Source organism: Centroberyx affinis, unplaced genomic scaffold (assembly GCF_046629955.1).
Source record: "Centroberyx affinis isolate AG114_WGS23_722 - 3 ecotype Tasmania unplaced genomic scaffold, CSIRO-AGI_Caff_v1 ptg001734l_1, whole genome shotgun sequence".
Lineage (NCBI taxonomy): Eukaryota > Metazoa > Chordata > Actinopteri > Beryciformes > Berycidae > Centroberyx > Centroberyx affinis.
The window spans coordinates 127,083-154,901 of record NW_027280139.1 but is presented as its reverse complement, the minus strand read 5'-3'; the positions used below and the strand labels follow the sequence as shown (position 1 = coordinate 154,901).

General features: G+C 42.3%; 3 protein-coding genes across 4 annotated transcripts; all 3 read left to right on the top strand.

The window, feature by feature from the left end:
- The first annotated feature begins 288 nt into the window (after positions 1-288).
- LOC139651937 (trans-1,2-dihydrobenzene-1,2-diol dehydrogenase-like) lies at positions 289-2,944 on the top strand. The gene is made up of 7 exons (XM_071528833.1): positions 289-378; positions 534-645; positions 745-908; positions 1,226-1,478; positions 1,669-1,793; positions 2,143-2,293; positions 2,835-2,944. Exons 1-7 carry the CDS (start codon positions 289-291, stop codon positions 2,942-2,944), a joined length of 1,005 nt encoding a protein of 334 aa, XP_071384934.1.
- A 1,596-nt stretch (positions 2,945-4,540) lies between these two features.
- On the top strand, positions 4,541-20,904 carry LOC139651936 (trans-1,2-dihydrobenzene-1,2-diol dehydrogenase-like). The gene is made up of 7 exons (XM_071528832.1): positions 4,541-4,657; positions 7,095-7,206; positions 7,815-7,978; positions 8,932-9,184; positions 19,705-19,829; positions 20,336-20,486; positions 20,778-20,904. The coding sequence occupies exons 1-7, from the start codon at positions 4,568-4,570 to the stop codon at positions 20,885-20,887; spliced, it is 1,005 nt and encodes a 334-aa protein (XP_071384933.1). The 5' UTR covers positions 4,541-4,567; the 3' UTR covers positions 20,888-20,904.
- A 2,094-nt stretch (positions 20,905-22,998) lies between these two features.
- LOC139651935 (trans-1,2-dihydrobenzene-1,2-diol dehydrogenase-like) lies at positions 22,999-27,666 on the top strand. 2 transcript variants are annotated; one of them, XM_071528830.1, is made up of 7 exons: positions 22,999-23,115; positions 24,576-24,687; positions 25,142-25,305; positions 26,291-26,543; positions 26,661-26,785; positions 27,190-27,340; positions 27,528-27,666. In XM_071528830.1, the coding sequence occupies exons 1-7, from the start codon at positions 23,026-23,028 to the stop codon at positions 27,635-27,637; spliced, it is 1,005 nt and encodes a 334-aa protein (XP_071384931.1). In that variant the 5' UTR covers positions 22,999-23,025; the 3' UTR covers positions 27,638-27,666. The 2 variants fall into 2 exon arrangements, with proteins under 2 accessions (XP_071384931.1, XP_071384932.1); XM_071528831.1 differs by having other exon boundaries at positions 26,661-26,789.
- The last annotated feature ends 153 nt before the right edge of the window (positions 27,667-27,819 follow it).

Below are 27,819 nucleotides of genomic sequence, written 5' to 3'. Positions count from 1 at the left end.
TATCAGCAACTACACAACAGGATGTGTGTGAGCATGGTGGTGTGAGTGTGTATATGTATGTGTGTCTTACATCCTCTTCCCCGGGGTGGGAGCAGAGGGAAGGTGACATCTCCTGCCCTCCCCAGCATATAAATGCAGCAGCCTGCTCACTGAAGTGCTGCAGGCTCGACAGTTTACTACATTTCTACCTCTGAACGTGCAACCTCTCCCAAGGTCACAACTTGCCAGCAGCTCAGATCTTCACCAAGGCGCAGCCCCACTCATCTGTCACCTACCATCCTATTCAACATGGCAACCCGATGGGGACTGTGCGGCGCGGGGAAGATCAGCCATGACTTCAGCGTGGCCATGAAGACTCTGCCTCCTGGAGATCACCAGGTACTCTATCCAAACAAACACACTGTATCTTTATTGTCACAGAGGATGTCTCCCTTGCGGTGAACACAGTTGCCAGGACTGCCACTGCTGAGGCTGACGGAGCAGGTACGCCACTGTGATGAATGTGTGTGTGTGCATTTCTCTCTTGCGCACAGATAGCAGCTGTCGCAGCGAGGAGCCTGGAGCGTGCACAGGAGTTTTCCAAGAGGCACGGTGTGCCCAGGGCTTACGGCAGCTACGAGGAGCTGGCCAGCGACCCAGAGATTGGTGGGTTAACAGCTAGGGAGGGCCGGCTGCACAGGCAGAGATAATGGCCTAATGGCGTTACTGTGTGAAGTTGAGCCTGGAGCATCTGTGTCCCTACAGACGTTGTGTACCTGGGAGTGCTGCACACTGAGCACTGGCGCGTGGGCCTGCTGTTCCTCAAAGCAGGGAAGAATGTGCTGTGTGAAAAACCCTTCGCCATGAACTCCAGGCAGGTGAGGGACCTCATCGACGCCTCCAGGAAAAGCAATGTCTTCCTGATGGAGGTAAGGAAGCTGTGGCTATTCCCTCCATTGCTGAAACATAACCAACAGTTTTAAAGTCATATGACATTGCAATTTTGGTCAACACTTTTAACCAAATCGCCTTACAGTGCCATGAGCGCACATTTTCAGTATTGAAAGTGTTGGAATCAAATCCCTAAACATGTCAGAACCATGGTCTTCTCATGGTACAGGTCTAGTTTGACAGGCACTTTTGCAGCAATGTTCATCCAGGAAGGGGAGAGTTAAACGAGTGTTCAGGTGCAACTCCAGTATAAGAGTTGTGTTTCCACTTGGTGAGTCTGCTCTGTCCCTGTCAGGCCATCTGGTCCCGCTGTTTCCCTGTGCACGCCGAGGTGCGCAGGCTGCTGGCGGAACAGGCGGTAGGGGAGGTGAAGTTGGTAAAGGCCTACTTCGGCTCCCCTCAGCTCCACATTCCCCGCTCGGTGAAGAAGGAGCTGGGCGGCGGCGCTCTGCTGGATATCGGAATGTACTGCCTGCAGTTTGTGCTGATGGTGTTCAACGGAGAGAGGCCAGAGTCCATCCAGGCCACAGGAGTTCTGCTCGACTCAGGTATAATTCAACACACAGGTCATGCAGCAGAAGTGGTGTGGGGTGTTATGTTAAGACTGGGTACAATGTGAAGATCAGATTAGTATCATTAACCACATATATGGTTAGCAGGCATTTGTTGTACAGCAGATTCATAATGATTAACTTGGTTTTATTTGTTTTGTTTTGTTTTTTCTGCTGATGTTTGTAGGAGTGGATGAGTCCATGGTGGTGGTGATGAAGTTCTCCAGGAACAGAATGGCCTTCTGTGCCTTTTCTATTGCTGTTCCACTGCCAAATGATGCCACCATCAGTGGCACTAAGGGTACCATCAGGGTATGCCATACAACAAATCCTCCACGGGGGCATTTCACATTAATTCAGAAATGATTAAGACATGTGAAGACTGAGTTGAGAGTTAATTAATTTCACAATTCATCAAATAAATTGAAGCATTCAGACAAAGATCCATATCAGTCCATTTTTAGTTTTCAGATGACTGATGTTTCCAAATTTCATTATCTCAACATTGTATGGTAGGTTGCATTACCATGCTCATTCATAACTACAGAGAGGTTGTGCGTTCAGAATGTAATATTCACACACAAATTTCTACTCTTATGGTTGGTTCTTCATTTGAAGGCTTCAATTAACACAAAAGCTAAATGTCTTTTCTGTCCTCCAGGTACTTGGCCCCATGCACTGCCCGACCACACTGGTGGTGAAGGAAAAGGAGACACAGTACCCTTTGCCTGAACCCTGCTTGCCTCTGAATTTCACCAACAGCACTGGGCTTCGTTTTGAGGCAGAGGAAGTGAGGCAATGCCTTCTTAAAGGTAGGTCATGATGAAAGGCAAGTGGTGTATTTCTCTTCAAAGAGATGAAATTGTTTCAACAGCCACAAGCGGCCTTTCAAAGGCTGACTTTGAATGAAAGACACTACAATACAGTGAAGCAACGGCATTGCTTTCCTTGAGCTTCACACAGTTTGTAGGTATAGTTATAGTTACACTAGTATCTATTCAGTCACACACTGATGTACTCTGCAAAGGGCTGGTAAGAAACCAGGGGAAATTGCTGTTATCAGTCCTTGGAATGTCCCCTAACTTGCATTTTTATTATTATTATTTTAACTTCAAATACCGATTTGCATAATATTTGTCTCCCTGAATAGCCATAATTTATACTTCATTATGAATAGAAAATGACAGACTTAGTCCATGTGTGCATAATTATAGTCAAATGAATAGTCATGGCTTTCAGTCACTTTGACTGACTGGCACTGGTGGCTTATGTAAGCCTCGTCAAGGAAAAAATAGATCACATACTAGATATTTAAACTGACCATACTGTTTAACTGTTCCTCCTCATCCACAGGACTCAAGGAGAGCCCGCGGATGCCTCTGGCAGACTCTGTCCTGCTGACAGAGATCATGGATGAAGCCAGGAAACAGGTGGGAGTCGTCTTCAACCAGGACAGCCAATGACATCATTCAAAAACCAAGCCATTTGACCTGATCTAAAACTACTCGGATTGAACGGAGAGAGCTGCATGAGGGCAGTCTTTGGATCTTTGGTATAAGCAGATCCGTCATGGCACCGTGTGACGTAGCCTGCGCCCATGAGGAGAAATCTAATGAGACAACTGTGACTTGGTTGGCACTGTGAGCTGCTACTGATCCACAGAATTAAAGATACAATCAGCAATATATTTGACCATCTAAATCTTGGGTGTATTCACCACTGTTCTACTGAGAGTTTGATTTGAATTTAAGCTTTTTGGAACTTGAACTCAAAACACAGGTTTACTCCAGTGTTTACAGACATTGTAAATGTAAACAGCCTCAAAATACAATAAATAACAAATACTGTCAGTTTCTGTATTAAAAGCACAGACAATGAATTTCAGAGTGAGAACACTGACACTCTTACACTCGGTAAATCACTATGTAAACAAAGCTAGCAACTGTGTTTCAGCATGGGCCACCATACTGCAATCAAGCACTGGGCTTTTAAAGACAAACCAGCTGTCACTGTGAGGTGTATGATTGATGAATCCAATAAAGGGCTGATTGTGAAAGCCATGTTACATTTCATGAGTTGGCAAATATCATCCAATGCATATCAAAAGAGACTTAGAATAGCACATTTGAATCAAAGTGTCCTGTCATGTCTGACCCTGGCAGAGGTCTACAAATAGATTCATGTTCTCTGTACAAAAATAGGTTGCACTGTCTGCTTTTCAAGGTTAGGACAGAGAAAGGCCTTTATGAGTCAGCAAAGAGAACGGCTCATTTAGTACACTTGTTCTCAACCTTTTTGGCTCATATGACCCTTAAAAAGTGAAGGATGTCTACTCGCTACCCTCTGCTGTAGCCCACACATGCAGAATGACGAAATTCGATGCAAAAAAAGATTATCTCAAATTTCTCCTTTCCTGTTTCGCCTGATTAATGATTGAATGAAGCCTAGAGGTTGCAGATATTTTTGCATCTTGCTGTCTTGTAGGTTTCCTAATCTCAACGTTGAGAACCAACTACTGCCCCAGCTATATAACAATGCAATAGTGACATACTACAGTTAGCAATATTTCTGTGACCCTGACCTCTGACCTCCCTGTGGAGGAGGTCATATGAAATGAGAATTTACCTACGGGGATCAATAAAGCATCACCAGGGATGTAGTGGAGGGTAAACACATCTCAATTACCCACCTTTTATTTGCAGAATACAGTTAAGCCACTTTTTTAGGCTGACATAAAACTTTATGCAGAAATTACATAGCATCTTGATAATAATTAGTATCAAACTGAGGTAAGGATGTTGAAGGAGTCTTTGAAAAAAATAAAAAACATCTGGAAGAGTAATTGGTGTTGTTTAAATTGGTGGTTGTTTGCCTTATAAATGATTACCCACCTTTTTATTTAGCACTGCATCATCTGAATATCACATTATCGTCATTATCATTATCGTCATTATCATCATCATCATCATCATGTTGTTTTGTGCAAAGTCACACAGTCAAAATTAATACTCTATCTCCACCTTCTGGCAGGAGATTGCCACAGTTAAAGTGAACACGTTACACGCCGTCACTGCTTGCTGTCCAATATGGCAACCAGGTGGGGAATCTGTAGTGCCGGAAAAATCAGTAATGATTTCACAGTGGCCCTGAAAACACTTCCTCCCGAAGACCATCAGGTAGGCTATCAGTATTTAGATGCGTAGAAACAAATACAGCCTGTAGCTCAAGTGCATTACTATTCCTCATCACTCAGCGGGTCTTCTAGCTGTGCAGCCTGTCCTCCATTCTGCTGTTCGCCATGCTGTCCGTCACTAATTAAATGATAAGGGGATAAGTGTTCTTACTTTCGCTACATCACCTCTAACGAGCTAAATCCCGCTACTTTCAATGGTAATTGGGCGTATGTTATTAGATATTATACAGCGCACTAGAATGATCACTTTGTGGTTTACTTTTACAAAAAAAAAACGTGAAGTAAATGGCCATTTCTTCCCTGGAAAACATTTAGGGCTTTTTTCTTTTCTTTTCTTTTCTTTTCTTTCTTTTTTTTTTTATTGCGGCAAGAATGTACAATAGCCTAATTATATCAACAGGAGAAGAACTGAACAGGAAGCTTAATACACTGCGTGCACAATTATTAGGCAAGTTGTATTCCTGAGGATTAATTTTATTTTTGAACAAATACAGTGCTCTCAGTCAATCCAAAATGTTAATAAACCTCAAACCTGAGTATTTAACAAAGGAAAAGTGAGTTTTGGCTTTCTCAGGAGAATATCTATGTGTGCACAATTATTAGGCAACTATTAGTGTGCAGAATTATTATGCAACTAAATGAAAAACTAAAAATTTCCCATCTCACTTGTTTATTCTCATTTATTAGAGTAAGAATAACAAATAAACAACTCGAAATTTACAAATAAACACTTCTGACATTTCAACAAATATTCAGTGACCAATATAGCCACCCTTCTTTTCAATAACTGTCATGAGCCTTCCATCCATGGAGTTTCTTGATCTGTTGATGATCAACTTTTCGTGCAGCAGCAACCACAGCCTCCCAAATGCTGTTCAAAGAGGTGTATTATCTTCCCTCACTGTAAATCTCACGTTTAAGAAGGGCCCACAAGTTCTCAATAGGGTTTAGGTCAGGTGAGGAAGGGGGCCATGTCATTATTCTGTCATCTTTAAGGCCTTTGCTGGCTAGCCACGCAGTGGAGTACTTGGATGCATGTGATGGAGCATTGTCCTGCATAAAAATCATGGCCTTCTTGAATGATGCAGATTTTTCAAAGGTTTTATGGATGGATGAAATGAGAGTGACTCTTGACGGACCAGATGGATGGGCCCGTGGCTGGATCACTAATGGGCACAGAGCTCCACTTCGAGTCAGACGGCAGCAAGGTGGAGGTGGGGTACTGGTATGGGCTGCTATTATTAAGGATGAGCTAGTTGGACCTTTTCGGGTTGAAGATGGACTTAAAATCAACTCCCAAACCTACTGACAGTTTTTAGAAGATACTTTCTTCAAGCAGTGGTACAGGAAAAAGTCTACATCATTCAAGAAGGCCATGATTTTTATGCAGGACAATGCTCCATCATATGCATCCAAGTACTCCACTGCGTGGCTAGCCAGCAAAGGCCTTAAAGATGACAGAATAATGACATGGCCCCCTTCCTCACCTGACCTAAACCCTATTGAGAACTTGTGGGCCCTTCTTAAACGTGGGATTTACAGTGAGGGAAGATAATACACCTCTTTGAACAGCATTTGGGAGGCTGTGGCTGCTGCTGCACGAACAGTTGATCATCAACAGATCAAGAAACTAACAGACTCCATGGATGGAAGGCTCATGACAGTTATTGAAAAGAAGGGTGGCTATATTGGTCACTGAATATTTGTTGAAATGTCAGAAGTGTTTATTTGTAAATTTCAAGTTGTTTATTTGTTATTCTTACTCTAATAAATGAGAATAAACAAGTGAGATGGGAAATTTTTAGTTTTTCATTTAGTTGCATAATAATTCTGCACACTAATAGTTGCCTAATAATTGTGCACACATAGATATTCTCCTGAGAAAGCCAAAACTCACTTTTCCTTTGTTAAATACTCAGGTTTGAGGTTTATTAACATTTTGGATTGACTGAGAGCACTGTATTTGTTCAAAAATAAAATTAATCCTCAGGAATACAACTTGCCTAATAATTGTGCACGCAGTGTATTCAGTAATTGCCTCACATTCTCCAACCTGAGTATATGATTGAATTTTGGTATAATTCACAATCACAATGTAGATATTAAATTATTTTGCAATGTTGGACTCGCTAAGTCACGTCTGTTCACCAAAAGCGGAGGAAGACACAGTTTTATAAACATTGTGTTAAGAGATAAATTACAAACCAGAATTATTGATTGGGCTATGCTTCAGAAAATGTGATAGTCTAGTGCTGAATCCATCCACTTAGGAAGACAATCTTTGTTCAATAGTCATAGTTTGGCCCGTAACCCAGGCATGGATAATAGACTGCAACAAATTAGATTGTAATGGGCCTTTTAGTGAGGTGGGAGAGGAGTGACTTGCTGCAATAAATAATCATTTGAAATTGTATTCACAGATTGTGGCTGTGGCAGCCCGCAAATTACAGGATGCACAAGAGTTTGCTAAAAAGCACAGCATTCCCCGAGCGTATGGCAGCTATGAGGAGCTGGCCAGAGACCCAGACATAGGTCAGTTTCAGTCAGACCTGGGTCAAATTCTGTTGGCTGATGATTCTTATCATTTGTTTTAATAACCTTTGGGCATCAGATGGGTGGGGATTACTGCATCAGAAGAGTTCAGTTGAAGTCAGATAAGCTGTCAAAGTGTACCAAAATGACTTTGAAATAGTTGAAAGTTTTGCCCCAACAACAACAACAACAACAAAAAAACAATAATATTGCTATAATATTCATAGAGGGACTTATAATGTGTCTGTGGTACTCAATATTGAGTTTATAGTGATCTTATTGTACTTGATGGTCTTTCTTCATGGTGACACTACATCATCCTATAATAATCCAATAGGATATTATATATAGTTTATAGTTTAGCGCTTATATTTGTATAGTATCCTTCAAAAATGTATTATAGGACAGTTCATTTTCATATGCCATTCAATATGCGGTTCTACTCCATCCATCTGGCACTTCAAACAGTTTAAAACAACAAGCAAGTATTGCAAATTCTGTTTGACCCAGGCCTGGTTTCAGTATTCCTTCATATGGGTATTTTACCATTTTGACAAATAGAATTATCTCATACGCTTCCTACAGTTTGTGTTCTCTCCTGTGTGCAGAGGTGGTGTATGTTGGAACGATCCACCCCTACCATCAGAGTGCGAGTTTGCTCTTTATGAACGCCAGGAAGAATGTGCTGTGTGAGAAGCCCCTGGCCATGAACTCCAGAGAGGTGAAGGAGATGGTGGCCGCCGCCAAGATGAACGACGTCTTTCTCATGGAGGTACAGTATGGCTGGAGTAAATGACCAATGACCAATGACCTCCTCCTCACTGCTGATAAAGGTGTCTGTTAAACCTCTTAGATCTTAGCACAGCCTTCGACACAGTTGACCATGACATTTTACTTAATCATCTGGAAAATTTGGTGGAGTTCACAAATAGTTTTGAATTGGTTTAAATCTTATTTAAATCAATCATTTAAATCCTTCTGTGTTGTGCTAGGTAACAGCTCATCTGAAATATGGTGTTCCACAAGGGTCAATCTTAGGCCCTCTATTATTCTCCATTTACATGTTTCTGCTGGGGGACATCATCCACAAACATAATATTCACTGTTATGCAGATGACACTCAAATATACATACCCATGTATCCAGGCGTTTCCAGCACTCTCAATTGCCGTTTAGATGTTAAATGCTGGATGTCACACAATTCTCAGTAAAAATAAGTCTGAAATTGTTCTATCTGGCCCTCCAAACTCCAACCAGTTACAAATCAATATTTGTAACTTGCCCAACAACAACCTCTTATGAGCCCAGAGCAGAGCCTCAGGTCCTCTGGCAGAGTCCTACTGGTTGTTCCAAGGACTCGGCCTGTAACAAAAGGTTGTTGTCAGAGCTCTATGTTCCCCCTTGGATTTTGGAAAAATAAAATAAGGCACCCAGCTATTACAGCTTTCGTGGCTTGACAAGATCACAAGTACAAATGAAGCCTCTGTGGTGTTTAATTTTGACCAATGTCATGTCTAACCCCAAAACATACCAATTTTGAGTCCTTGAATTTCACCAAACAAGACCGTGAAAGTCACTGAAAAGTCCTTGAATTCGATGTCCAAGTGTGTGTGCAAACCCTGTTTAAGAATTTAAGCTTTTTCTACTGATGCACTTAGTGTAGTAACTCAATACCTAAAATGTAAATGCAAATGTAACAAATGCTTTCTCTCACTCTTGCTCCAGGCCGTATGGACCAGATTCTTCCCGGCCAGTCTGGAGATCAAGCGGCTGCTGGCCCAGGAGGAGGTGGGCGAGGTGAAGATGGTGAGGACGGACTTTGGAGTGCCGCTAATGCACATACCGAGAGCAGTGGAGAAGGAGCTGGGTGGAGGGGCTCTGTTGATTATTGGCGTTTACTGCCTACAGTTCATAGGTATGGTGTACAATGGAGAGAAACCAGAGTCCATCCAAGCTACAGGAGTCTGCCTGGACACAGGTAATGAAAAAAGGGTCAACAGTTTTGAAGCTACTGGACTGTATGATGTGTCGTTTTACTGGTGTCACTTTAGTTTGCAATGTCTCATTCCAGGGTATTAACCTCTCTTAACTCTGTGGGAAAGTACTGCAGATACACAATAACACTATTGTACTTGATGAAATGTGATGGGCAGTAAGCAACAGGTTGTACTAAGACAATATGAATGTGTACACTATCTGTTGTAGTGTAACATGTTCTATTTCATATAGGCTTCGCCCTCGAGCTGTCGCTATTGGGTTTATCCCTCTCGCGCATGTGCAGCCTGAAGATTTTCTTTCCTGCCACTTACGCTACAGTGACTACACTCAGGTCCTCAACTATAGAATATACAGCGTCGGGACCTAAGCTCTGCTCCCAAAATTTCTTCAGCGATCAGGCAGTCAAGAAGAAGAAGAAGAAGAAGAAGAAGTCGTCGTCTCACTGCGCCGGAGGAGCTGTCCGCTTGTGTACCGCCTGCCAGACCGGCTGCATCCTGCCGTCGGACCTCCACCCCCCGCTGCGAGGCTCCTCCTGCCAATTCTGTGCTCGACTGCCTGTGGAGGAATTGCAGCGGCGGGCGGACGCCTTCACGGCGCTCCAGGTGGTGGGAAGCAGCAACGGCCGGGCTGACCGGGGTGCCGTGTCTCCGGACAACGAGCTGGACAAGATCCTCTACGGCAATGACTTCCCAAATATTCTGGAGGAAATCCTCCATGGCGAGCACGAGTCAGCCGGCTCGGCTCCCTCCATCTCGGGCTCTCCTCCTGATTCTCCCGTCTCCCCATCGGGAGACCTGGAGCCTGATCTTGAGGACACCTGTTTCCTGGCCCCGCAATTGCGGCTTTCCCCTTCCCCACCGCGGCAAGGAGCTCCGCGGTCCTCTCCTTCTCAATCCAATCTGCCAGCCACATGCCGGCCACCAAGGGACTTCTCTTGGACTTTTTTCCCTCTGGTTATTAATTATTATAATTTTTCCCAGTCGTATCACTTTGTTAGGTCTTTTTGCTTTTTCTTTTTTTTCAATCTTTATTGAAAAAACATTCAAATATACAAACAGTGCAGACATGTGCTCAGCATAGTAGTATACAAAAAAACAAGAACATGAATATAAATAAACAAATACAAGTAATAATAATAATTATTTACTCAAAAAAACAGAGTTGGGATAAATAAACTTCATTAATATAAAATTATGATTAAAAAAAATACAAAAAACATGTTATTCTTCTTTAAAGAGTTCACCGTACAGTTTGACAGTTTTATTACTTTTTGTAGTGTTTATAAGTTTGAGAGTCTTAATATATTCATTACATTCACACAAAAATCTAGTGAAATTGGGGGTAACCTTTGTTATTTTGCATTTATGGATGTGAAATTTACCATATAAAATCAATAAGTTTACAATGAATTCAATGTTATATTTATCCTGTTCAAAATGTGTAATGACATTTTTACACTCAATTTGAATATTATGATTAGTTTTACACAATATATAATCTTCTATTGAGTCCAAAAAGTAATTGAATACAATGGTAAAATAAATACATTAAGGATTCTGGGTCATCATTGCAAAAATTACGCTTGTTTTCAATATCTAAAAATGTGGAGAAATATAGATTTGTTGGATATATATATTGTGTAAAATTTTGATGTGTACTTCTTTAATCTTATTGGTAATACAGAATTTATATGGTAATGTTATGCCCCTGGTCTAAGGGAAACCAGGACACAACACGTTCAGAGCCCCCCTTCCCACTCCCAAGAATGGTCAGCCGCACCACAACCAAAGTACACAATGTAGTTTTTATTTTTAAGGCTTCAGAGCTGAGCAATGCCCAAAATAACAACCAAAATAATTCTAATTCCAAACCCTAAACTTCCCTAACAAAAGAAATAAAGTTTAAACAAAAGACAAGGCTTTAACCTAACTCCTAACCAAAAACAGGAGAAAAATTATTTACAAAAAGAAAGGGCTTCTCACTCCTACTAACTGCTACTTTAGTGCAGAATATTCGCAGTGCATAATAAATACAGATCTACAGGTTTACAAATTATCTAAACACATCTTACCAGAGATTTCTACATCTGAACCCACTAGGTTAGGTCTGCTCACAATACTACCAGCTACAGAAACACACAGCTCAAAGGTTCAGCAGGGCGGCCTCCATTGTTGGAAATAGGAGCGAGCAAGGGGGGGAAGGTTGGTATCAACTGGTTTAAATCATCCACGTTGGCCAATCAGCCAGCAGCAATCCCGTCCCCTAAACCAATCCAGGAGAACACCAACACCTGAATCTCATCACACACACACACTCTGAATGCACACACTGGAATGCACACATTGAGGAGGAGAGAAGAGAGCTGTTAACCCACACAAACAGCACAAATGATCAGAGTCATAACACTCTGCCAATCAGTACCTGTAAAAATGTTGTCCCAAAAAGCTTTCCCTCTAGGAGTAATTTTCCTTCTTTCATAGAATGTACTACATATATGTTTATTGTTGCATTTAGCATTCATAATGTCAATACCATTTATCATCAAAAGGGGTTCTATCCTCAGTGCTTATTGAAATTGAAGATGACTTTTCATTAGATGGGATAGACCATTAGGAATAGCTTTCATTACATAATTAAATTCCCTGCATGTTACAGGAAAGGATTTAACAAGAAGGAATGGTTCATAACTCAACAATAAACCGTTGGCATCAAGAGATCACTTACATAAATAATACCTCTATCAACCCAATTTTGCTTAAAGATTGATTTTTTTCCAGCAGTAATGTCTCCTTTAGTCCATATGATGGTTTTGTGTGGGGAAAAGTTATGTATGTAACTTAATTTAATAATAATAATAATTAATAATTTATAATCCACATTTAGAAGTGTAATTGGTCTCCAGTTTTGTATTGACAGAGAATCTTTGTTTGGTTTAGGTATCAGACTAATCAATCCTTGTTTCATTGTTGTTGTCATCTCCTTCTTATCAATACATTCTCTATACATTTCCATAAGTGGGGTTTCAGTAACATCCCAAAAGCACAAGTAAAATTCAGTAGCTAAACCATCAATCCCAGGAGATTTTCCAGTTTTCATATGTTTCAAGGCTTCCACAAATTCACAGTTTAAAATAGGTTTTTCACAATTAGTTTTAAACTGTTCTGAAATGGTAGGAATATATTCTTTAATGTTATTTAAGAATTCTTCACAGTATTCTGGTTGAAACTTAGACTTATATAATTCTTTGTAAAAAGATCCTACATGTTCTGCTATTTCTTTGGGATTAGTACTAATGCTGTTGTTTATTTTCAATGTCGAAATAGTGTTTCTTTTACAATTACGTTTTCCAATGCAAAAAAATAGCTGGTGTTTTTTTCACCATTTTCTAACCATCTCGCCCTGGATTGTATAAAGGCTCCTTTAGCAACATCAACATATAGTTTATCTATTTCAATCTGGAGTTGCATTAGTTTTAATTTCTCGTTTTCTGAAAGGTATTCTTTATTCAATAAAACCTTCATATTTTCCATAATTTCCTTTTCCCTTGCATTGCTAGCCTTTTTAATGTCCTTGCTACGTTTGATAGCTATTTCTCTAATCTTAAATTTGAAGTATTCCCACTTCTGAGTATTACTCATTTCGTTGTCTCTAAAAATATTTTTTAGAGTTTAACTGAATCCTGAAAGGTTTTGTCTTTAAGTAAGTTATTATTTAGCTTCCAATATTATTATTATTACTTTCTTTGGAACCAACTAAATGTACAGAAATCATCTTATGATCTGATAAAGGAGCATAACAATGTGAAACTTCAGATATATATTGCAGGCAAGAAGTAGAAGTTAACCATAAATCTATTCTAGATTGCTGTGTACACCTAGCATTACACCAAGTAAACTCTTTACAGCTTGGGTTAAAAAAACACTGCGCATCCGTTACTGACAACATCTCACTCAGATAAACTGTGGCTTTAAATTGTGAGTTTTGAGAGATTCTTCCCGGAATTCCATCTATCAAATCATTTGGAGCATCATTAAAGTCCCCTCCTATAATCAAATATGCATCTTTATATTTATCTTGTAAATCCTTTATCTTTGAATAAACCTGAGTGAACACAATTTTTGCCTGGGCTACCCCATTGTGACCATATACATTACAGATTATGAAAAGAGAGTTATCTAGTTTTACAAAAGCCATAATCCACCTGCCATCTTCAGAATTGAAATTTTCTAAAATATCTGCTGTAAATTTGTTAAAAAGAAGAGCAACACCTGCAGAGTGATGAGAGGCATGAGAAAAATTATGCTCGATCCCACTGACCTTTCCAAAATTTACTGTCAGTATCACAAGAATGAGTTTCTTGTAAAAAAAATAATGTTGGCATCAGTTTTCCTAATAAAGAGGAATATTGCTTTCCTTTTAGTACTGTCTCGAAATCCCCTAACATTAAGAGAAAAAAATTTCAACGAGTTGAACTTAAAATCAGTCATCTAAAATAATAAAAAGAGCACAGTGTCTGGAGAACTAAAACAAAATTAAGCTTTGAAATAGAATAGGCTTATGTAAATTCCTCAAGGAATATAAAGTAGTAGAACCTCTTAAGGTTTTGAGTACCAATACCAAAACATAACCTTTAACTGCAAACGGACTGTGTATTGACACATTCAACATCCTATTAACTAGTCTAATAAATTCCACGTAGACCAACCTGTTATCATTAGTCCATCTTTAAAGAAAATAGAACGTAAGGTAGGACCACAGAGACAACTGATACTTATACAGTGTCTTTGATTGTATCTGCGGCAACTCTTCTTCCGTGGATGAACACATCAGGACCGCACCATGTAGTTTTCTTCCCCTCCTTGCGTGCTTTGTCAACAAGTGGCCAAAGTTTTTTCCGACATTGTCTATCCAAGTATGTCAAATCCTCCGCGAGTCGAAGCTTCTTCTCCTTCATCACTGTGGCGCTCATTGAAGCCCTCCTTCCTTGCATCCTCTGCGGTGTCGTTGACAGCTTCGGGGAATTTGAACAGCTTTAGATTCCAACGCCGACTGTAGCGTTCCGCTTCTTCAATCTTCATATCTTGTTCAGAGATCCGCCGACGCACAGCATGCACCTCCTCATTAGTTATCTTCATCTGGTGATCTATCCCTTCGACATTTTCTTTAATAGTCATGATGTCCGCTGTGTTTTTATTTATTTTTTGTTCGAGGGAAGTAAATCTGCTCGTCAACTCCTGGATGGCTTTCAATATGTCCGCATTGGACACTGTCTCCTCTTGGCTGCTTGAACAGACTTTTTTGGGATTAGGACTCGACATGGGGGTTCCAGGCAAAGGTCTGCACAAAGGGAGCGTGCTTTCATCTTCAAAATCCATCAGAAGGTTCCCCCTCCTGTCCTTATCTCGTTTTCGCATGTTTGATATTCAGTAGGCAAGTTAGCTTGTAGCAGGCTGGTTAGCTAAACTTGGTTGCGGTTATCAAAATTTGTATTTCTTCCGAAAATAATAACTCTGTATTAGACTAGTACCTTTATTGTGCTTTTTTCACAAACGCCAGTCGTGACATCTCGTAGCCTTTATCTTTAGTTAAAACAACTGGTACCCCAAAACTTTTTCAGAGCTCAAAGCAGAACATGCGCACTGGCCGCCATCTTGCCGACCTTCAAGGCTACCTTTTTTGGTAAGCGGAAACCTTCGCCGTTGACGCCGTGAGACCAAGCCTATGCCCGCCTATCTGATTACTCACACCAGTGTACAGCGCAGATCACAGCGGCGCAGAACAACATCGCCCTGTTGTCCTCGGCTGTCTCCGCCATGGCCACCAAGTCAGGGGCTTTTTCCCCAGAGTTGGCCACGAACATTGGCAAAGCGATGACGGCTGACTCTCGCCACGGCGACAGCGGTGGCGTCGTCCAGGATCATGGCGTGGCAGACTATGGTGCAGCGGAACATCTGGCTGCACATGCCTCAGCTTCCCCCTCTCATCCGACGGGAGCTGCTGGATGGTCCCATTGCCCCCGATGGGCTGTTTGGACCACTCCTCTAAAGCGCCACAGCCCACCTACAGGAAGCGGCCGTGGAAGCGGAGAGGGTGAGGACACACAACCTCCTCCCCCATTGCAGTATCCTCCACCGGAGACCTCGACTCGGCAGACTCCGCGGCGCCCAGGCAAGTTCTGGCGGCCAGCGTGCACCTAGTCCGACCCGACTGCCCAGCCACCTCGCAAACAACAGCGTCAGTGGCAATGACAGGGCGCAGGGATCGTGTGTCTCAATGCAGCTGAACCAAGGAAACACAACGGCCCTTTTCAGGGCCACCCACTGTTTCCTAAAGAGCTTTTTCCTTTCAGCCAGTCTGCCAATGCTCTCACTGAGCTTCTTTTACACAGACACAAACTCCCCACACAAAACAGAGGCTCGCCGCCGCACACACAAAACGCAGTGCAGCGAGCTCAACCCGAGCGAGAGCGGGCGATTTTCAAAATACTCCTCTCCCTCGCTCATTGGACCGGCTCATTGGATCTACTGACGTCATCGTTGCCCCTCCTCAGGGACAAGCGGACGTGTGTGAGGACAGGTTTTCCCACACGGCGGCATCGGGCAGCTATGCGAGTGTGGGGGCGGGGCTTCAGATGCCGGCGGGCCATTCATTGGTCAATGCACAGATCGAGGCTCGCCGCCGCACACACAGCACAGTGCAGCAATGCTGCCCGGTCACTTCCTCACATTTTAACGAGTAATATATCCTCTACTAAAATGTGCTTCGCTGACCGTAAAGCATTACCAACCACCTCCCTCCCATTGGGGCGAGTTAGTGGTGGTATCTCAGCACGGCCTTTTTCAGACTCAGTCTTCGAGCACACAGAGCGGAACGCTGACACTGTAATACGTTCCCAGCTCCGCGGCCAACACCAGCCCTTTTCATTCCGCCCTCCCATGGGCTGTGACGTTCACAGCAGCGGAGAGGGCGACGAGCTGGCTGTATACCATGGCATCGGATGCTCCACAGACATGCGCGCGCCCGCTTACAGAGCACTGCTCAGCGTGGCAAAACCTGTTACCCATAAATACATGGATGTCAAGGTTGATTTCAAAGGGCTACACGTTCAAGTTCGCCAGTCCCCCCCATTTCTCAGTGTGGTGGAAACGACCATGTCATCGCAATCAGAAATAACAGCCCTGAGGAAGAACTAGCAGAGCTTCTCTCCCGTCCCTCCAGGAGAGGAGAACGAGGGGTTTTATTCCTACTATTTTCTCACACCAAAGAAAATAGGCGGGATGAGGCCGATTTTGGACCTGTCCCTGTTCAACAAATACATTATGAAGTGGCCTTTTCACATGTTGACAATCAGACATGTGTTGGAATGCGTGCGTCCCAGCGATTGGTTCACATCCATCGACCTGAGAGATGCATATTTCCACATGCCTGTCATTCCCAAACACAGGAAGTTTCTGCGCTTCTCCTTCCAGGGAATCCAATACCAGTACAACCGGTTACCATTCGGTTACTCTCTTGCTCCGCGCACCTTCTCCAAGTGTATGGAAACGGCGCTGGATCCATTACGCAGAAAAGGGATCAGGGTTTTGTTCTACCTAGACGACCTAATCCTTATGGCTCACTCCCAGGAGAAAGCTGCACTCCAGACAGTGGAAGTTGTACAGCATCTGCAAACACTGGGTTTCGCCATGAACTGGCAAAAGAGCTCTCCACTCCCCACCAGTCGTTAATTTACCGTCTCGACCCAATACGGCACAGAAGACGCATGCTGTCCATCCCTCCCTCACTGCAGTCAGACCTGGCATACTGGAAAACCCCCCGTGTTCTGTCGACAGGGGTTCCCCTCGGGAGACGTCACACATATCGGTGTACACAGACGCGTCTCTTTCCGGCTGGGGAGGGATGTGCGAGTCTCACGTTGTGGGGGGAAAATGGGAGAATCCTCCTTCCCTCCACATAAACTGTCTGGAACTGTCCACGGTGCTCAAAGTGCTAAAGCACTTTATTCCGATGCTGACGAACAGGCATGTCGTAGTGAGGACAGACAACATGACAGCGGCAGCATACATCAACCGTCAGGGCGGTGTGCGCTCAGCCCGGCTGCTGGAGATAGCCAGGAGCCTCTTGCTGTGGTGGTGTACATCCCGGGGGTACAGAACCACGCTGCGGACTTGATGTCTCTCGGCGGTCCCTCCCACAACGAGTGGAAACTGAGTCCCACACTAGTTCAGATGTTGTGGGAGAGGTTCGGGAAGGCGAAGGTGGATCTGTTTGCCTCATGAGAGAATGCGCAATGCGCACTGTGGTTCTCCATGAATGCACAAGACAATCCTCCACTGGGAGTGGCTGCCTTCTCTCACCGGCCCTGGCCCAGGGCTCTCCTTTATGCGTTTCCTCCAGTTCCCATGATTTCTCACCTCTTAGCGCGCGTTCAGGAGGAGAACCTAGCGGTTATTCTGGTGGCACCAGAACGCACGAGCACGTCTTGCTTCCCGATCATGGTGCAGCGCTTTTTAAAGGGAGTCAGACGACAGAAACCTGTCGTGCGCTCTCTTGCTCCGCAGTGGGATTTACCTCTGGTGTTGCGCGCTCTGGGGGGTCCCCCTTTCGAGCCGATAGCCCAAATCTCTCTCAAGATGCTATCCCTGGAAACAGCGCTCCTCCTAGACCTGAGGTCGGCTGAGTGACTTGTGCGCGCTGTCGGTCTTGCGGTCCTGCCTTTCTATTAGAGAGGATGGGAGCGCAGCGACTTTACAGCCAAATCCCTCATTCACACCTAAGGTCCTAACAAACTCCTTTCGGTCGAGAATTATTTCCCTCAAGGGGTTCTTCCCCCCGCCTCACAGAAATGAGGCAGAGGAAGCGTCTCACTGACTCTGCCCAGTGCGCGCTTTGTCTCAGTATGCTTTGCGCACAGCAAACAGCCAACAGACACAGCAGATGTTTGTTCATTACAGAGGGCATTCACAAGGCTCGGCTCTGTCAAAACAGCGTCTGTCGCACTGGCTGTGTGATGTCATCATGCAAGCCTACAGTGCGGCGGGAGCCGAGCCACCGCAGGTTGCCCGGGCGCACTCCACGAGAGCCTTGTCATCATCTACGGCCCTCCTCAGAGGGATGGAGGTGGCAGACATCTACGCAGCGGCATCTTGGGCTTCTCCGTGCCCTTTCATCCGTTTCTATCTGCGCAATGTTTCTGAGTCCTCCCTGACTCATTCAGTCTTAAACGTGCTAGACCGCAGATGACGCATTGTCAGATCTGGCGTTTTTACGTACATGCCAAACGGTGCGCCCCCAATCCAATCATCACGGATTAGTGGGCTGCATGAGGGATCATTACGATAAGTAATCAACGTCTCACATTCTGTAACGGCAGTGTTGTGTGGAGCAAGTGTTCTATCACTCGCCTTTTTTCCCAATAGTGACAGCTCTTAGAGGGCTACGCCTATACTCATAGAATCTGGAGTTATGGTAACATAACAAACGTTATCAAGCTAACATTAGTTATATTTCAATACTTATCCTTGGAGAGGTTCGGCACTGTACCAGTATTGGGTGCTGTTGGTGCCAGGCATTGCTTTTACTACCAGACAGCCACCCTAACCAACCTGCCACCCTGTCACCAGTGGTTTGAGAGAATAACCGAGAATGTCACAGGTCCACATGTCCATCAACAGCCACGTGTCCTGTCGAAGTGTCCTTCAGTAAGACAGTGAACCCCTACCTGCTCACTCGTAAGTCGCTGTGGATAAGAGTGTTAGGTAAATGCCTCAAATGCAAATGAGAGGTTCCTTTACTTCACCATAATCTGTGATTATAGACACAGGTATAGTAAAAAATGACAGTAGCTCTCACAGCAGCAGGGGAACTTAACAACATTGGTCACTAAGTTAGTCTGATCTACTAGCCACTTTGGCAGGTAACCAACTATCATTTGGAGTTTATTTAGTTTTTTTGTTTTGTTTCTAAAAATCAAGTTGGCTGCTAAAATACTAAAAATAACTGGTTAACACTGGTAACCTCTTCGACGTTTAAATTGATGTTGCCCTTGGTAGTACTTTAATTTGCAGCTTTTCTTGTTATAACAGCTTGGAGTTTACAAGTTTGAGCTTGTAAAGTTTTGCAACAGTTTGTGTGCCAGTTTTTAACCAAGGGAGTATTCCTGAAAAGATCTTTATAATTTTCAATGTCTGATTTTCTCCTTTTGCATGCCAACTAGCACAATAAAGATATACCTAATGAGAAACCTAATGTTGCCATGCATCCTCCTTCTTTATTCTTCGATAGTATACTACTATAGTATCTATTGTCCCAAAATTTAGGGCAGCAAAGAAAATGCAACAAATAAGATGCAAATGCATCTTATACAACAGTGGACAATGAACACACAACACAGTAATAATAATTGTTATAGCACTTTTCTTAACTAAATCACCAAGTGCATGAGAATTGTTTATTTCTCACTGTATTAACCATAGGTCTTGTATTTGTTTGTTATTACAGGAGTGGATGAGACCACGGTTGTCACTCTGAAGTTCTCCAGGAACAGAATGGCGGTGTTTTCTTGCTCTGTGGGTGTTGAGATGCCCAATGACGCCATTATTGTGGGCACTAAGGGCACCATCAAGGTAGGTCCCTGCAGGAGGGTTGCATAACCAACATAGCATAATCAAAATGTAATTGTCAGAAATGCAGCACCCATATGCACTGTGATCATTTGCATGTTCAATATATAGTATGTATGATGTAAGGTTCGTTAGTAAAGCAAATATATATGTATGTGAGTGAAGCTATTTAGGAAGAGAAGTTAGGTTAACGTGTGGCCTGTACTGTGGACAGTCTGGGTTCTGATGCAGTTATGGAAAGTCTTGTAAAGTTTGGGTGATGAATTCCCACGCCTTAAGAATTTTGGGAATCGCACAAAAGTCTAGAAAAGTATGGGAAAATATTATGACAGCACACTTTACGTGTAGGTGTAGACCCACCGTCATTTCACACATTGTGATATTTGTTGTTGTTCAGAATTATCTTGACCTGTAGAGCCATATGGCCTAGTTGAATCATAGCCCCCAGCCATAATAAGCATACAGCATAGGTACAGTGTAGGTGTCCTGTGATGTGTTGGTTTTTCTAGGTCCCTGCCCACATGTGGAGCCCCACATCATTAGTGGTGAATGGGAAGGAGACCCAGTACCCAATACCAGAACCCCATCTGCCCCTCAACTTCCTCAACAGCACAGGGATGCGCTACGAAGCTGAGGAGGTTCGACAGTGTCTGCTCAAAGGTACTGTGTGCAGTGTGAGACCTCAGAGAACCTGGGTTTGTTATATTGAGATGAAGTGTAGTCTAGCAGCAAATTAACACAGAAATGAATGAATGAATGAATGAATGAACACAATAATGCAAGGAAGCAGAACCAGCAACAGGCATCTAATCAGAGTGCTTTATGAATGAACATTAAAGCATATTGTCCTAGTGACTTGCAATACACAGTATTCAACAGTACACCTGAGAATTTACATGCATGCACAGATGCATATATTCTGTTTTCCTACAATGTGTTTCTGCCGTTCAGGGCTGAAGGAGAGCCCAGGTATGACCCATGCAGACTCTCTTCTCCTGGCTGAGCTGGAGGACGAGGCTCGCAGGCAGGTGGGGGTGGAGTACAGCCAGGACCAGCAGTGAATTCTACACATGCACACACATTCTCTTCTCTTTTTCAATAAAATTGGTTCATCCTGTGAGAAGGGGTTTCTTTTCTTTCAGCGTCCTAACTACCAACAAGTAGACAATGATGTTATTCTGTGAGGACAAGGACATCTAATTTCCTGAGATAGTATCAAGACTAAGCTTATCTTCTAACATCCTGCATAAGCCTTCAGTGTAGAGTTCTAGTGTAGTGGAAATATACTGTGCCTAACTATACTGTGCCTAACTGTTGAACATACAATTGGTTTGACTTGCCTGAACATTTCCCTGAATGATCTTCAGGCTTGTGAGAGTAGCTGCAGCTGCAGGATGGGCATACCAGAATTAAGGGAGTTAGGTATCCTGCCTTGAAACAATGTAATTAATATGTCAAAAAGGAGATGAGCCGAGGCTGCATAGGACAGTGATATGTCTCGGCTGCATCTAGAAAGCCATGAGAAAGATAAGAGAGTCACGTACCACTATTATGTTTTTAACTCTCGGCCCCCACCTTGAGAAACTACGTGCAGACAGATTCTATTGGTAGAAAAACCAGAATAGGCGAGATTATGTCAGGAATTTGAAAACAAAACTGAAACTGTATAAGAGTATTGTGTTTTGATCATGAGTTCAGTTCTTCTGCAGAACCACTCAGATCTTTGTTACTTTAATAAAGATCTTCAAAGGCTGATTCACGTGTCTGAGGATTTTTCTTCTGTCACTTTGGGGAATAACTATTCTACGACACTAGTGGTGATGTGTTTGGCTGACCTTGGATAACTCCAGTAGGGATGTTACTTTCTGGTCCAGGTACATGCCATTATATTTTTCACCTGCAAAGTTGATTATAAACCAAACTGTAGCCTCAGTGGAGACTTTATGCCTAATCCTACATGGAAACACTACAAACCAAGATTGTGATCATTCATTGAAGACATACATTTTCAGACATAGCAGCTGTACTTTTGCTAGAGTTCTTGGCTCATATGACACTAGTAGACCTTCACTAAAAAGTGAAGGTCTACTTGTGTCTCCTCTTATGCAGCCCACACATGCAGAATGGTGAAATTTGATGCAAAACAAGATGATCTCACATTTCTCACTTTCCTATTATGCTTGATTAATGATTGAAAGAAGCTTAGAGGTTGCAGAAACTTAAGATAGAAAAAATAAAAATATTTCTACCACCTAAAAACCATCTTACTGTCTTGTAGGTTTCCTAATCTCAACATTAAGAACTAAGCCACAGCTGTGATACATATAACAATTTAATAGTGATATCCAGTTTGCAATATTTCTGACACAATTTACCCCCTTACATCTATTTAACAACCACCATATTTTTTACACAATGTTTCATAGCTGTCCAACTGCTGGAGACAGCAAGGTGGTCTAAGAGTTAAAGAGATGGAGGGTAAATACATCTCAACTTCGTTTACCCACCTTTTATTTGCTGAATAGAGTTTAGCCACTTTTCTAGGCTGACATAAATCTTTATGCAGAAATGACATAGCAGCCAGATAGTAATTAGTATTACGTATCACACTGAGGTAAATTGTATGTCGAAAGAGTCTTTTGAGAAAAAAAGATGCTTTTCTTCAGAAAATTACAGAAAAAAATATGGGTTCACTCACAATGTGCATCTAAAAGTGGGAGTATTTGTTGTGTTCTTTCATCTTTCTATCTCATTTGATTTGAACTGCACTAGTTTACTTTTTAAGTATTTTATCTTTTGTATCTCTTGTCTGTACTTTTGCACTTTTTAATTGTAAATCTTTTACCTTTACTGTATTTTTATCACTCTGTAAAGCACTTTGAATTGCCCCAGTGTATGAAATGTGCTATACAAATAAATCTGCCTTGCCTTGCCTTGCCTTTTCTGAGAATTGTTTTTGTTTATTGGTGGCTCTTTGCATTATGGTGATCACTGACTGGAAGTCACAGTTTACCCATCTTTTTATTTATGACTACATCACTGAATATCACATTATTGCCATTATCGCCATCATCATCATCATCATCATGTTTTGTGCAACGTCACACAGTCAAAATTAATACTCTGTCTCCACCTTCTGGCAGGAGATTGCCACTGTTAAAGTGAACACGTTACACGCCGTCACTGCTTGCTGTCCAATATGGCAACCAGGTGGGGAATCTGTAGTGCCGGAAAAATCAGTAATGATTTCACAGTGGCCCTGAAAACACTTCCTCCCGAAGACCATCAGGTATCAGTATAAGTAGATGCGTAGAAACAAATACAGCCTGTAGCTCAAGTGCATTACTATTCCTCATCACTCAGCGGGTCTTCTAGCTGTGCGGCCTGTCCTCCATTGTGCTGTTCGCCATGCTGTCCGTCACTAATTAAATGATAAGGGGATAAGTGTTCATACTTTCGCTATAGCACCTCTAACGACCTAAATCCTGCCACTTTCAATGGTATTGGGCATCGCATTTTATTAGAGATTAAGATACAGCCAAGCGCACTAGAACGTCCACTTTGTGGTTTACTTTTACCGTAAAACGTGAAGTAAATGGGCATTTCAAAATTGTACTTCCCTAGACAATAATTATAGGCTATAGTCAGCACGTCTTTTTATTGCGGCAAGAATATACATAGCCTAAAATAATGGCACAATGTATCAGTGACATCTTTCTCAACTGAGCATAAGAAAATTTAAAAAACGATTAGAAAGGGAAAAAAGGGAGGGTGTGGTAGTTGGGTATGGCGGCGTCCTGCCACAGTGGAAAAAAAAACATCGGCTCAGCATCTCGTTATAATGATAAACTTTTCTTGTTACGAGGTCTTTTTCTCGTTATAACAAGATATTTTGACATTAAAATGACATCTTTTCTCGTTATTACGACATACCAACTTATCTCGTTATGACAAGCTACTTAATGAGATAGGTATGTCATTATAATGAGAAAAAGTTTCACGTGGAGGCATCACCATACATTTTAAAATTCTTCTTAGTGTAGGCCTACTTATCAAAATACCATGTAATGTGCTCAATAATAGCAGAATCTCGCCATGTCTCAACCCAAGCATGATAAATATAAACTTGATTATATTGTGTGAACGAGGCACTCATTTCTCCGGTGTCCACTGTTTTCTCAAGCTTTAACTTTTTCTCATTATAACAATATATGTACTGTTATAATGGCATACCAACTTATCTAGTTATAACGAGAAATTCGTAATAACAAGAAAAGATGTCAAACGTGAAAAGATCTTGTTATAACAAGAAACGTTTGTCATGAGATGCTGAGCAGATTTTTCCACTGTGGCATCAATATGCAGCCATAATTGAGGGACTAGATGTAACTGAAAAATGAAAAGAAAATGTACAAATTAAATTTTCTGTCAGTTTTGGACTTGCTAAGTCACTTCCCTTCACCAAATGCCGAGGAAGACACAGTTTTTTATATATTTTTTTAAACATTGTGTTAAGAGATAAATTACAAACCAGAATTATTGATTGGGCTATTGCTTCAGAAAATGTGATAGTCATAGTCTAGTGTTGAATCCATCCAGGAAGACAATCTTTGTTCAGTAGTCATACTTTGGCCTGTAACCCAGCCATGGATAATAGACTGCAGCAAATTAGATTGTAATGGGCCTTTTAGTGAGGTGGGAGAGGAGTGACTTGCTGCAATAAATAATCATTTGAAATTGTATTCACAGATTGTGGCTGTGGCAGCCCGCAAATTACAGGATGCACAAGTGTTTGCTAAAAAGCACAGCATTCCCCAAGCGTATGGCAGCTATGAGGAGCTGGCCAGAGACCCAGACATAGGTCAGTTTCAGTCAGACCTGGGTCAAATTCTATTGGCTGATAATTCTTTGTTGTTGTTTTAATAATCTTTGGGCATCAGATGGGTGGGGATTACTGCATCAGAAGAGTTCAGTTGAAGTCAGATAAATTGCCCCCCCCCCCCCCCCCAATATATATATATATATATAATAGTTTTTTTTTTTTTATAGTTTAGCAGTGATATATGATAGTAGCCTATCATTCTAAAATTTATTATAGGATTACTATAGTACATTTTCATGAGGGATATGCCACTCATTATGGCAAACCCAACCCATCTGGTACTTCAAACAGTTTAAAACAAACACAATTATTGCAAATTGTTTGACCCAGGCCTGGTTTCAGTATTCCTTCAAATGGGTATTTTACCATTAGATTCAATTTTGACAACTAGAATCATACACTTCCTACAGTTTGTATTCTCTCCTGTGTGCAGAGGTGGTGTATGTTGGAACGATCCACCCCTTCCATATGAGTGCAAGTTTGCTCTTTATGAACGCCAAGAAGAATGTGCTGTGTGAGAAGCCCCTGGCCATGAACTCCAGAGAGGTGAAGGCGATGGTGGCCGCTGCCAAGATGAACAACGTCTTTCTCATGGAGGTATGGATGGAGGAGAGGAAAAAAGTCCTTTCTACTTCCCAGCTTAGCTTCTATCGTCACATTTCTGCTTTTGTCATACATGATCTTTCAGGGATAGGTATTGAACCTCATTCTACTATTGGACTCTTTGTAAGTCACTCTGGGTAAGAGTGTCAGCTAAGTGACTAAAATCAAAATGTATTCAAAATGTAATCGGTAAAGTTTGAGGTTTACAAAGGTTTTTTTCAAGGCATTGACGGCATATTGCAGGGCTTCAATAGTCATTTGTACAGAATTAGCATAACAACACAGAACTGTATTGTCTGCATGAAGATGAAGATTACAATCAGTTATTACTGAGACAGTCTTATTACAAACGCTGAAGAGAAGTGGACCCAGTATGGAACCCTGAGGTACACCTTTGTCAATGCTTAGAAGCTCAGAGTAAAAGAAAGCCATCTTTACACATCTTTGGGACCTGTCAGACTGGGACTTGTCAAGGGGTACAGGAGTATTTGTTATTTCTGTTGCCTAGGTACCGATCCTTGTTACCACTGGTTACTTGTAATATTGGAGGTTTAACAAAGACAAAGATTTTCAAAGAATAAATACGGTCTTACATGTTTTGAAAATGAATGGATGTCCTTGAAAGTACTTGATTTTTTAAAATATATAAAAAATATAGCACCCAGCTATTATAGATTTCTTGACTTGACAAGATCATGAGTAAAAATGAGCCCTCTGTGATGTCTAATTTTGACCAATGTCATGTCTAACCCCAAAACATGCCAATTTTTAGTCCTTGAATTTCACCAAACAAGACCTAGAGAGTCACTGAAAAGTCCTTGAATTTGATGTGCAAGTGAGTGTGTTTAAGAATTAAAGATTATTCTATTGATGCACTTAGTGTTAGCCACTCTGCATAAGAACTAAATACCCAAAATCAGCTTAATACCTAAAATGTAAATGCAGATGCAACAAATGCTTTCTCGCACCCCTGCTCCAGGCCGTATGGACCAGATTCTTCCCGGCCAGTCTAGAGATCAAGCGGCTTCTGGCCCAGGAGGAGGTGGGCGAGGTGAAGATGGTGAGGGCGGACTTTGGAGTGCCGCAAATGCACATACCGAGAGCAGTGGAGAAGGAGTTGGGTGGAGGGGCTCTGTTGGATATTGGCGTTTACTGCCTGCAGTTCATATGCATGGTGTACAATGGAGAGAAACCAGAGTCCATCCAAGCCACTGGAGTCTGTCTGGACACAGGTAATGTGTCGGGCCGACAGTTCTTAAGCTACTGGACTGTATGTTGTATAGGTTTAGCCACGTGTCATGTTGAACCTGCTCACCCGAAAGTCGTGTGTCATGTGTGTGTTACTGTAGGAGTGGATGAAGCCATGGTTGTCACTCTGAAGTTCTCCAGGAACAGAATGGCAGTGTTTACTTGCTCTCTGGCTGTTGAGATGCCCAATGACGCCATTATTGTGGGCACCAAGGGCACCATCAAGGTAGGTGCATAACCAACATACCAAAATCAAAATGTAATTTTTGTCTGAAATGCAGCACCCATATGCATTGTGATCATTAGTTAGTGAAGCAAATATATATGTAAGTGAAGCTATATAGGAAGTGAAGTTAAGTGAAGGTTGCACAGAGTCTGGAAAAATGTTATGACTGTTTACTTTATATGTAGTTGTAGACCCCATCATTTCACATATTATATTTGTTGTTCAGAATTATCTTGAACTGTAGAGCCATATGGCCTAGTTGAGTCATATTCCACAACCATTATTAGCATACACTATAATGAACACTGACCAAAATCTTCAAATCCAGTCAAGAAATTGAGGCCAAGCATGGAATTCTGAAACGGTAACGGTGTAGGTGTCCTGTGATGTGTTGGTTTTTCTAGGTCCCTGCCCACATGTGGAGCCCCACATCATTAGTGGTGAATGGGAAGGAGACCCAGTACCCAGTACCAGAACCCCATCTGCCACTCAACTTCCTCAACAGCACAGGGATGCGCTACGAAGCTGAGGAGATTCGACAGTGTCTGCTCAAAGGTACTGTGTGCAGTGTGAGACCTCAGAGAACCTGGGTTTGTTATATCAAAACATATTGTGTTAGTGACTTGCAATACACTGTATTCAACAGAAGGTGGCATCAGTATGTGTGAAAGCGAAATGACAATTTATTTGCATGCACAGATGCAGATATTGTGTGTTCCTACAATGTGTTTCTGCTGTTCAGGGCTGAAGGAGAGCCCAGGTATGACCCATGCAGACTCTCTTCTCCTGGCTGAGCTGGAGGATGAGGCTCGCAGGCAGGTGGGGGTGGAGTACAGCCAGGACCAGCAGTAAATTCTACACATACAGACACATTCTCTTCCCTTGTTCAATAAAACTAGTTCATCCTGGGACAAGGGGTTTTCTTTTCTTTCCAAACTACTTCTTTTTTTCTTTTTCCTGTCCTAACTACCAACAAGTAGACATGTTGTTATTCTGTGAGGACAATAACCTGAGATACCATCAAGACTAAGCTT

What these genes read in the sequence shown, in the direction of transcription:
- LOC139651937 (XM_071528833.1), top strand. Translation starts at nt 289, where the DNA reads ATGGCAACCCGATGGGGACTGTGCGGCGCGGGGAAGATCAGCCATGAC. An exon ending in AGGAGTTCTGCTCGACTCAG is followed by an intron (nt 1,479 to 1,668) that starts GTATAATTCAAC and finishes TGATGTTTGTAG; the next exon opens with GAGTGGATGAGTCCATGGTG. An exon ending in GCACTAAGGGTACCATCAGG is followed by an intron (nt 1,794 to 2,142) that starts GTATGCCATACA and finishes TCTGTCCTCCAG; the next exon opens with GTACTTGGCCCCATGCACTG.
- LOC139651936 (XM_071528832.1), top strand. Translation starts at nt 4,568, where the DNA reads ATGGCAACCAGGTGGGGAATCTGTAGTGCCGGAAAAATCAGTAATGAT. An exon ending in TTCCTCCCGAAGACCATCAG is followed by an intron (nt 4,658 to 7,094) that starts GTAGGCTATCAG and finishes TTGTATTCACAG; the next exon opens with ATTGTGGCTGTGGCAGCCCG. An exon ending in GCACTAAGGGCACCATCAAG is followed by an intron (nt 19,830 to 20,335) that starts GTAGGTCCCTGC and finishes TGGTTTTTCTAG; the next exon opens with GTCCCTGCCCACATGTGGAG.
- LOC139651935 (XM_071528830.1), top strand. Translation starts at nt 23,026, where the DNA reads ATGGCAACCAGGTGGGGAATCTGTAGTGCCGGAAAAATCAGTAATGAT. An exon ending in TGGAGTCTGTCTGGACACAG is followed by an intron (nt 26,544 to 26,660) that starts GTAATGTGTCGG and finishes GTGTTACTGTAG; the next exon opens with GAGTGGATGAAGCCATGGTT. An exon ending in TCGACAGTGTCTGCTCAAAG is followed by an intron (nt 27,341 to 27,527) that starts GTACTGTGTGCA and finishes TCTGCTGTTCAG; the next exon opens with GGCTGAAGGAGAGCCCAGGT.